Here is a 10,819-nt window from a genome sequence, read left to right as displayed (position 1 = left end):
TGCCCCTTCACACCGTTACCACAGCAACCCCTCACAACCACTGTGAGTGTGCATGTGTGTGTCCGTGAGTGCGTGCACACATGTATGGATGAGCGTGCCTGTGCGTGTGAGTGCATGTGTGTGATGCCTACGCTTAGGGAACATATCATAACAACCCGTCTCCAATGAATAAGCTTTCAATGAGTTTATCTACTGTAGAACAGCTGTGCGCTGTACAGCATTGAGCAGGCGAGCATCACAACTTATTCACTTCCTTCTCCTCTACAACAGCTGCTAAGGATCTGACTTAAATGAGAATATCACTCAATTCCCGCTTTGAAATATGTTATTGCTATCGTCCAGGATGGTTTGCACTGCAAAGTCGTTTTCTTAAAACAGGTGAAAAACAATTAGCCAATGGGGTTTGATAATTTCACTTGTTCACTTTCACTTGAATATGAGACTAAATGTTGCTAAGATGGACATTTTGTGCTAGACTAATCACTACTACCCTATCCTCTAATCTTTGAGGTCACACTGATCTTCACCCTCATAAAGAATAAATTGGAAGAGATGGAAAATGTTACAGCAGCCAGCAGGATTTTCAAGGAAAAAGTTGAGATCTACTTTTCACAACTGCAAACAAGCCAGTTACGGGCCTTCAAAAGATAGATGACAGCATTTTCCCCTGGCTCCTTGTCGGAATATTCAAAAAATCAAACTCTCCCTATTCAGTTACAAAATCATTTTGAAGCATTTTCTTACTAAACAATATTTGTATGACTTAAAAAACAGATCTATTGTACTTTGATAAAATAGGTCTACTGAGGATTGTACAAAATAATAGCTTCTGCAGAAAGGCTCTACACACACCCAGTTACACTGTAACCCCAATTTGAATGATGGCTTCAGTCTGCTTTTTCATAGTCCTGCAGTCAAAAAGAGCCAATTCTTGCTTTCTGTGGCTCTTGACTGAGCAGAGGGTGAAATAGCATGAGTCAGCTATCTTGTAATTACATTATTACAATTATTTTGCAGGGGGAAGATTTCATATTCTGATCTAAAATAGAGGATCCAAGCTTTCTGACACTAAGAAAATATATACTTCTGAGTCATTTTCATTGAATAAATTAGCGTATTTTAAAGCGGGACACTTATAGAGAAGATTGGGCCAGGCTCACTTGCTAATTGGCGTCAGTGGTCCAGCAGCTTATTTAAGTGTACAAGTATCTGAAGCTTTCAAACTTAACTTGCCATAATCGGCCCCAATATCTTAAGTTCATTTTAGTTCACATAGTCAGAATTTCTACCTATCTAATTTGGTACTTGTATAAGAAAGTTAAGCCTACTTAACTCAGGCAACCCTTCATCGATGCAGGAACAGCTGCGGAACAAAATAGGACAGAGGAAAGTCATCCCTCAAATGACTGGAAGATAAGTGACTGATGACTGATTGACTGGTTGATTGATTAAGGTACATTTAGGTTTAGAAATGTTAGTGCTAACAGAATACTAAGCACACTTGCTCCAGGCTGTACACCAGCATGACATGACAAATAAAACTCCTCGGCTCTCTGGTTTCTAGTTGTGGAGAAGAGTTGTTCATGTTCAGAGATACTGACTGGACTGTCAAAAATAATGAGAATGACTTATGGAACTACTTAAAAGAAGGGATATTCCTCTTTCAAAACATTACAAAAGAGTAAGGGACCCTACAATATCCCTGTTGTAAGTGGATTGTGTGATTGTCATTATTATACTGCAGTGTTCACCTGTAGAAGTGAAAAGCTGGCTGTGACTGTCTCATTAGACCACAGAAGAAGAAGGAACCCCCCCCCCCCCCCCCCCAGCTGCCAGTGCAATAACAAGCCACCTTAGTAGGAGCCTGAGTCCCCTGCAAGGCTCCTCTGATCCAGTCCAATCCCCACACTGGGCTATTAGTGGTGCTCAGCATGTACTGTAGGAGATGGATGAGTGAGGGGCAACATATCTGTATCCTGTGTACTGTGTGCACATGGAAAAAGGTGCGAACTGGAACCAAAAATGGTTCTTCGGAGTGATGCATAGAAGAACCATCTGAATCTGGTTCCACAAAGAACCTTTCAAGACCCTTTAAAAGTTCTTAATTCTTAGTTACTGGATGGTGGGTGATTGCATAAATGTGGAAAATAACCAAACTCCTCCATAGTATATATTGTGCAATTGCAAATGAGGCAATACAAGGGCAGATAAACAAAAACACAATGCAAATGTCTAAGCAAAGGAGTGCAGAAAGGTTCTTTGTGGAACCATCACTCCAAAGAACCATTTTAGGCACATTTTTTTTCTGTGTGTGTGTGTGTGTGTGTGTGTGTGTGTGTGTGTGTGTGTGTGTGTGTGTGTGTGTGTGTGTGTAGGGGAGGGTAAGGTTGCAACCAGGATGGATGTCTTGTTACTTGTTCACCACCGGAATGTGAGTCCCAGTCTGTGTATCTGTAACAGCTCTAGCGAACAGGACCACCCCGGCCCCGGGACTTTCCAAGACAACACCCACCTGTGTGATCATTACCACTTTGTTTGTCAACTCCAACACTCTATGCGATGCTAGGCGGATCAGGTTGCTGTCTAAGTCTTACCTGTGCAGGTGAAACACTTGACGTGAAAGTGGGTGTCTTGGACTCGCACCACCTCTCCCTTACACACCTCCCGACAACGCTGGCACCGGATTGGTCCAGAGCTCCGCTCACTGCCCGTCAAGCCGTGCTGATAGGATGCTGCTGAAGACAGAAACACATGCCTTTATATTTTTATCTTAAACTAAAAGAAAACATAAAAACAAAATGTCTTAACCCTACAAAACCTTTTTCTTTGATTCAATGTCATATTCAAAAACTGAATGTAACGCTATTCTATCTGTAAAACTATCCATCATTGGAACTGGTGCCATCGTGAGTAAACTGAAGACCATTGGACTGTGTGGAATTCACACAATAAGATCAGTGTGTAGCTCTGTCAACACTTGTTCTGAAGCTGTGAGGTCTGACACCTCTGTAAGCTGGGTAAGCTCCAGGCTTTATCTCCCACTGTCTCTATTTTTTCTCCCACTCTCACATCTGCATACACGCAGGCACACACACACACACACACACACAGACACACACGCAAACACACACTGCTGTGTCAGGTTAGAAAGTGGATGGATCCCCTTACCTCATTATGCATTAGCTTACATGTCAGACTCCCACAAGCCCAATAGCTATTTCACACAGTCAGAAAAGCATGCTCTTGCATACGCTCCTCGCGATAATGGGATGAACGGCGTCGCTCGTAAGAAAGGTTAAAGCGCTAGATTAAGTCAATATTAAATGAGTGAAGACAGTGGGCTTATGTGAGACTTCTTAGGCCATAAGGGGCTCTAGAAAATTCCTTCTTCTTCTCAGGGCTAAAAATGAATTCTCTAGCATCCATAAGCAGAGACATGGGATTCAGACAAACAGCCTCCCAATACTGAGTGTGGCAGAACAGCTGGGCTCACAATCTCTTATTTAGCTCCATCTTCTTTAAGGAGCATCTGAGTGCTCCTACACTTGGTGGAAGGGGTATAATGGCAGGGTAACCAGCTGGCCCTGCTATCTCCCTGAATAGCTGACTTGAGGACTTTGCTGTTTCAGTCAGAGCCGCACCAGAATATGTGCTGGCGTGACAGAGCTGCTGAATCCATTTCACTGGGTGAACCTCGGGGACTCAGAGCACTTAAAGGCCTTGCATGCATCATAGCCTGTGCACCCTTTGCATGCTCCGAGCATGACAACTGTGTATGCATAGTCTATGTGATCGAGTGTGAGTGCATTCATCCGTGGGTGCAAGAGAGAATGTATGCATAACTTCAGTTGTTTATTTTCCTGTTCAGGATAGAGCTGTGGGTACTGGAAATATGCGAGCGTGATTAATTCCCACTCCCAATCTCCCACACTCAACTCTCTATTAGTTCATTGTTTCCCTCACAATGCTGGCAGCACCACTGGGACCCACTACCCAGCCCGATAAGTGCCCAGCCACTGGTTCAAATAATGACACACCCTTTCATGTGTCTGTGTGTGTGTGTGTGTGTGCGAGAGAGAGAGAGAAAGTAATCTCTGATTGCCATAAAACCTAATGAGCAACAATAATCCCATCAGGTGTGAACAAGAGATAATGGGAACTAATGGCAGGAACTAGCAAGCTTGTTGTGCCAACACCTACCGGAAACATGCAGGACATTCAACTATACTACTGGCCTTTTGAAAGCAAGCAAAAACAAATGGTATCGTATAACTTCCCCTGCCTTCAGACGGCAACCTAATCACACTCCTCCCAAAATTTCCTGATCTTATTGTGTGTTTCACACCTGCAACAGGAAATGAAGCCATTGTTTTGTATTTTCTCTATGTCGAGCAGGACAGTGCACAACAACGTAATCTAATTAAGGTCCCTAATCTGCTGCCGTTTGGTGACTTGGTCAGTAGGTAACCTGAGCTTTGCATGAATGTGGGCCGGAGGTGAGGCGAGGAGGCAAAGTTGCATGAATGGAACAACACACATGGAAACAAAACAAAGTGCCAAATGGTCATAAGAGGATCAACACAATGCCAAAAATATCCAGGCGTTTGCATTTTCAAGGCAGGGGAGAGAGGAATAGCAAGGATTCTTTAATAATAATGTGATAGCACCCTGATGCCTCTGAATTAGTTGCTCTTCCTTCGTTCAGCAGTGAGTACAGAAGTGATAACTTTGTTTAGGTTTGTGCAAACAGCCAGCAATAAGAGGAACAGGATTAATATTGCGATAATATATTCATAAAGACATTCTTTCACAACTTTGTGCAACAACACTCCCATACACACTATATTTCAAACCCAAATTAATCAATTTTCAAACATATTTTAATCAATGAAATGCATATTTAACTTGTTGAATGTACATGCAAAAAGCCACTCATTAGCATTAAATGCAGGTGGATAATCTGCTCAGAAGCTGAAGAATTATGTAACTCTATCCAATAGTGCCAGTGCGTTCATATCCATTGAAAGCAGCCAAGCTCTCCCTGTCTAAACCCATTATAGAGCCGTTGAACAACCCTCCATCCTCCCCCATGCTGAGGTGTTGAGTCACTCTGTTCTAATGATAGCTACCGGTCTACAGGTGTAACCCACTGACTCTGGATCAGTGGTGAGTGCCCCAGGAGGCTACAACCTCCAGCAGACAGGTGATACGAACAGGCCCAGGGTCAAAGAGGCCGACGGTATCCTCAGGGACTGAGAGGCTGCTGCTATTTCTGCCCCCGACCTGAGAGCCCCAGGAAAGAGCATGCTGGGAGCTCAGTCACACGGGATGCCGGGAGATTGGAGGTGACAAGCCCCGCCCCTGCTCTCCTCTCACAGAACACTGAGAGAGAGAGAGAGAGGAGTGAAGAACACGGCAGAGAATGAGAGAGGAGCGATAGAAAGACCACGTAGATTTATGATGGATTATTAAAGGAAAATTTCACGCTCGGCTACTCTCACACTGTTATATATCATCAATCTGTGATGTTCAATGCATCCCAGGAGTTATTTTGTGATGAAGCGTTGTAATTTACATTTTTGTTGTACCCACTTTCCCTCAACCTGTCTCATCTACTTTTCCTTCGGTTAGTGGTTTCCTACATTGCCTAGAATGACTTCCAACAACCCCCAGAGAACGGGTGTGAACTTGTTCCATTTAGCTGCAGGTTGTACGTGACCAGAGTAAAGTTAGCTTGATATTGGATGTTAGATATTCTGTGGATATATTTTCTCAAATATTGAAAGCAGTGATTATAAATTGTTCTTTCTCTTCCAGTAATGACAAATATGTTCGACAGTGTGTTTTTCCTTGTATGCTTTACAAGTTATTGAAGGTGAAAAAACGAACATCCACCAAATATCTAATATCAAGCTAACTTTACTCCAGTCACGTACAACCCACAGCTAAATGGAACAAGTTCACATCCGTTCTCTGGGGGTTGTCGAAAGTCATTCTGGGTAACGCAGGAAACCACTAACCGAAGGAGAAGTAGATGAGGCAGGTTGAGTGAAAGTGGGTACAACAAAAATGTATCACAAAATAACTCCTGGGAGCTTTTGGAGAGTGCAATAGCCATAGTGCTAGCTGTCGTTGCCAGTCGAGAAAAAGTGAGAGTTGCATCCCTTATGGCAACATGTCTTGTGGCTGCATTGCATTATGGTCTATTGAGGATACTATCGGTAAAAAAATTGGTATCTCTTCCTCTTCTACAATGAATTTCTCCTTGTATGATTGTTGAACGTCGGTGCAAAATGGTCTAGAAATTAGCCGGACTGGCACCAAAACCTGACATTTACCGTTGGTTTTTGACACAGTTGACTTTTTTCTGCTATCAAACTATATATCTAACTGCACTGTAAATATCTTGACATGATGTCACACCATCTACGTTTAGCCACTTATCTGTGGGAAGAAAAATACACCTTCAAACAACAAAATGGATCCAAAAATGCAAAATACATCACCAACAGCTGTTTTTACAGTGTTAAAGCATTTTAGGGTGGATTTTTCCTTTAAGAGGAGAACATTTTGGACCCAATGAGGTGGTCATTTAAAATAGGAAGTGACTCATTTAAAATCAATACTGGTGATGTCAGAAAAACACTGGCAAATTCCCTATACTTTGATAAAACAGCATAAGGTGCACAATACATTTCGTACATTTTCGCAACAATATCTCCTCTGTGTGTGATATAATGCAGCCAATGATCAGGTCTCTCTCTCTCTCTCTCTCTCTCTCTCTCTCTCTGTCTCTCTCTCCCTTTGTCTCTCTGTCAGGACCTTGGAGAGGATCGTTCATCAGAGTGTCCAGTGACATCACATACATACTGTCATTCTACGGAGAGAGAGCGGGGTCAAAGTGTTACTGACAGTCTGAATGATCACTCAATCCCACCAGAAGCCAAGGTCATGGAGCGAGCAGCCTGGAGGACGCAACATACACACACTACAATACAGCCGCTGTGGAGTGGCTTAGGGTTGAATGAGTCTGATGTTGATTCTGTCCATTCTAATGAAATGATAAAAAGGCCATGGCTTACAGATGGAACGACTTGAACTGAACGTTGTCTCTACTTATTCATTTCTGCAAGGACTTTCACTATTTTACAAAAACATACATTACCGTGCTACAGTTGCTAAGGGATAATTGACGCTGCCATCAAACAACAAAAACATATACCTAATTTTTATTTTGTTGGCTTGTAAATAGATGTTTGGCCAGATGTAAATGACTGGATACGCATATTCATCTTTGCGTGTCTGCATCTGTGACTGCATCTGTGCATATTCCTTCTCCCAGCTTTGCTCTGTGTGTTGTTGAACTAAGGCGTCTGGCAGCAGGAGTGATAAATGGTGTTTGGCTCTGGTTTGGACTGTTCACCAGATGAGGCAGAAGAGTAGGAATCATATCTGATACGGCTCCCTGTCTATTCAACTCATACCCTTCATAAAACAGGAAAAACACAAACTCCCATGGGAACACTGCACAAAATATCCATCATAACAAAGACGTTTCATTTAGTACCGAATCTTAAAATCTTAATAAAACAGGTGAAAAATCTCCGAAAGGGATGACATCATTTTAAGTGTTTCCAAAGCAAATCAAGTGTCAAGCAATCCGCTTTATTTTGCTTTGTTTCAAAATATTGGCACTTGTTTCTAGAAAATTCCTGAAACAAGAGATGCTCCATTTGAAATAATGTAAAATTATGTAAAATTCTCAACCCACTGGTAGAATTTGCCCTTGTTTAAAAGAAAAGTAAGATCTTAAGACTCTATACAAGACTAAATGCGAGACATTTTTTGCAGTGAAGACTGTATCTGCCTGCTCTTGACTTTCACACTATCATGCATTCAAATCGTACACCCTAATCATTAGAGTTGCATGAGACGCTGCACCTGTCTTTTTAAAGTTAAGGCAGGCAGGTGGGAATACTCTGTGTGAGAACACGCAGTCCCGATACACTGTGCTAAATTTCTCCTTGCATTTCTGATGTGCTTTGTGTGATACTTGCAAACTCACTACACTACACCAGAGAGAGAGAGTGAGAGACAGAGAGAGAGAGAGAGAGAGAGAGAGAGAGAGAGAGAGAGAGAGACTAATAAGGTGTCAGTGCTGCCAGTGATGTATGGCTCTGCAGGTCCCCTCTAGTCCCTGAGCTCAATGATCAGTATATTGATCAGCGTGTGTTTTATCTCTCCCCTCAAATACACTTACCCCCCCCCCCCCCCAAAAAAAAAAAAAGCACAAACCCATGGAGAGATGGAGAGACAGAGGATGAACCTTGACAGATACACTGTGCACAAATGGCCTGATTTATCAATTTGTCCAGGTACTGAACATTTTCAATTGTTACCCTGAGGGAATGATCACATTGGTGTTTCACGGTGTGTGTGTGTGTGTGTGTGTGTGTGCGTGTGTGTGTGTGTGCCTGCATGCATGTGTGTAACTACTGCATATTAGACCGAGGTCCTTTCCACCAGAAACTAACCTGCTGCTCTAACAGACTCGCCACTTCCGCCAGCCAGGCAGAAAATAGGAGACTGACCGGACACACACACACACACACACACACACACACACACACACACACACACATAAAACCCAGTGACCATGAGAGATAGAAGACCCAGAAGATGAAGAGAGACAGTCAGAGCTGTGTGTAATTACTCCGTGTGTGTCTATGGCCTCTGGGCTATCACACCCAATGTAGCGGAAAACACTGCACAGCACAGCCTAACAGGCCCATTCATGTCCAGACCTTGAGTGTGTTTAGAGCAGAGGAGAGCATATGTGTTTGACTAGGAGAGGAGAGGAGAGAAGAAGGGAGGAGAGGGGAGAGGAGAGGAGAGGAGATGAGATGAGAGGAGAGGAGAGGAGAGGAGAGGAGAGGAGAGGAGAGGAGAGGAGAGGAGAGGAGAGGAGAGGAGAGGAGAGGAGAGGAGAGGAGAGAGAGAGGACAGGACTTCAGCTGTTCATTCCTCAGCTCCCATCATGCCTGCTGTGTTTTTGTGCCTGAAGCCAGAGTACTGACACATGTCACACCACCATCTGCCTGCTGTGACAGTGCAGACACACACACTTACATGCACACTTTCTCACACACACACACACGGTATAACACATAAGAGGTCGGTGTGTGTGTGCATTCAAGTACGTGCGTGTGCTGCACAAGTCTGAGCTTCACACAAGCTTGTGACAGCTCTGCACATGGTGGCTGTGCTCCTCCCCCTCTCGTCAGCTGAGAAAAGCATTTTGAAGCTTAACAAAAGAATTTGAAACATTCTTTCTGGGCGAGCGAAGGGAGCTGCCACGCCACGCCACGCCACGCCACGCCACGCACGGCACGGGAACCCGGAGTCAGGCGAGGCTCGGCACCGGAGAGGGTTAAGAGCGCTGAATGAATAATGTAGTGCCACACAATGACAGGCGAGATTATGAATGATGCAATAATACCGGGTTCCTCCTGTACACACGGAGGACAGGGAGTGCCTGACACCATCAGTTCGCAAAAGCACCTGGCGCACATCAACTTCAGCCGGCCTTACTGACAGCTACAGGGAGAGGAGAGGAATGTTTAAAAAGTCATCCCCATCTCCGCCAGCTGTAGTTTCTGCTCAACCCTTCACTTCAGCCAGAGAGACCCAACCAGTCTGTCTTGTGACTCAGATGGCGCCGCTTCTCTGCATGGAGAAATAACTTGGTCTTGTAAACACAAATACACAACAAAGGCACTAAATCAGGCACACAGAAGTGTACACACACTCACATGCACACGCTGACCTGCCCTGTAGGGAAAAACCCTGATTCAGCTGACAGAGGATCAGGGTCACAGTCAGCTGATACGAGGTCGGCTTAGAATCATGGCAGCCCCCCGGGCTTTGCTGGGACCCAAGATAATCAGCTGGTCTGAGAAAAGCATGACGCCGGCCCTCGGGGGGCTGTCTGACTTATTTCTCGTGGGCCGCGTCACAGTTAACTGACCTGAGACCAGCAGCGGTCACGTCAGAAAACCTCCAGCCCGGGGCTTTCTAGTGCCTCCACGCGGCATTCGTCAGAGAGCCAGGTGGACTTTTACGAAGAGGCGACAGCTGAAGACTTGGGTGGTCTCACATGGTGGTGAAGAGGATGAGGAAGGTGTGAAGGAGGAGAGAGAGAGAGGAGATGAAGGAGCAGGGAGAGTGGGAGAGAAGTGGGAGAAGAAGCAGACATAGGGAGACCCCAAGCAACAGCTGTTAGGAGGATGAAGAATCCCAAAAATGCTCCTCTAGGACTCTAGGAGCAAATGCTGCTGTGACCTCCAGATATACTTAGTTGTCCTATTCCCCCCTAAACCTGTTCCAAATCTAACAGAAGGGCTTCGTACAGTACACACCACTTTGCAAAGAGCCATTCTTTACACCAGGACAAAATTTAACCTGAATATACAATTAAATATATGTCTTCTGAATTCCAGAAATTAAATATTCCTGGGTTTGTAGTGAAGGGTAACTGCTAGAATTGAAACCTTCACTTCAAAATTGTTAAAAAATTGTGTTTTATCCTGACAGCTTCTGCAGTTTCTATTGTTTTATTTGGTATTTCTCTCTGCTCTCACCTAGGTATTGTCCTTGCGCTTCAAGTGGAGGGATTAAGCGCGCAAGAATGGACTTACCACTGGAACTCATGATGCCCAACGGTTCTTATCTAAAACAAAGCCGCTTCCTCGAAATTAATCCCATAAAGCACGAGGAGATATCTTCACCGGGCACTTTGTTCCTTGCAATTTGTGTGATT

General features: G+C 44.2%; 1 protein-coding gene across 1 annotated transcript in view; it reads right to left on the bottom strand.

Annotated features, from left to right (window-relative positions):
* The window catches only part of ablim3 (actin binding LIM protein family, member 3), a 41,765-nt gene extending 30,946 nt beyond the window's left edge, over window positions 1–10,819 (bottom strand). The window contains exons 1-2 of the mRNA XM_071903116.2: window positions 10,698–10,819; window positions 2,595–2,732 (exon numbers count right to left, since the gene is read on the bottom strand). Of these exons, the coding sequence (XP_071759217.1) occupies window positions 2,595–2,732; window positions 10,698–10,710 (151 nt within the window). The 5' untranslated portion in view covers window positions 10,711–10,819. The remainder of the gene's footprint in view (window positions 1–2,594; window positions 2,733–10,697) is intronic.

The sequence above is a fragment of the Centroberyx gerrardi genome, chromosome 16 (assembly GCF_048128805.1).
Source record: "Centroberyx gerrardi isolate f3 chromosome 16, fCenGer3.hap1.cur.20231027, whole genome shotgun sequence".
Taxonomy (NCBI): domain Eukaryota; kingdom Metazoa; phylum Chordata; class Actinopteri; order Beryciformes; family Berycidae; genus Centroberyx; species Centroberyx gerrardi.
This window is presented reverse-complemented; position numbering and strand designations above follow the sequence as displayed.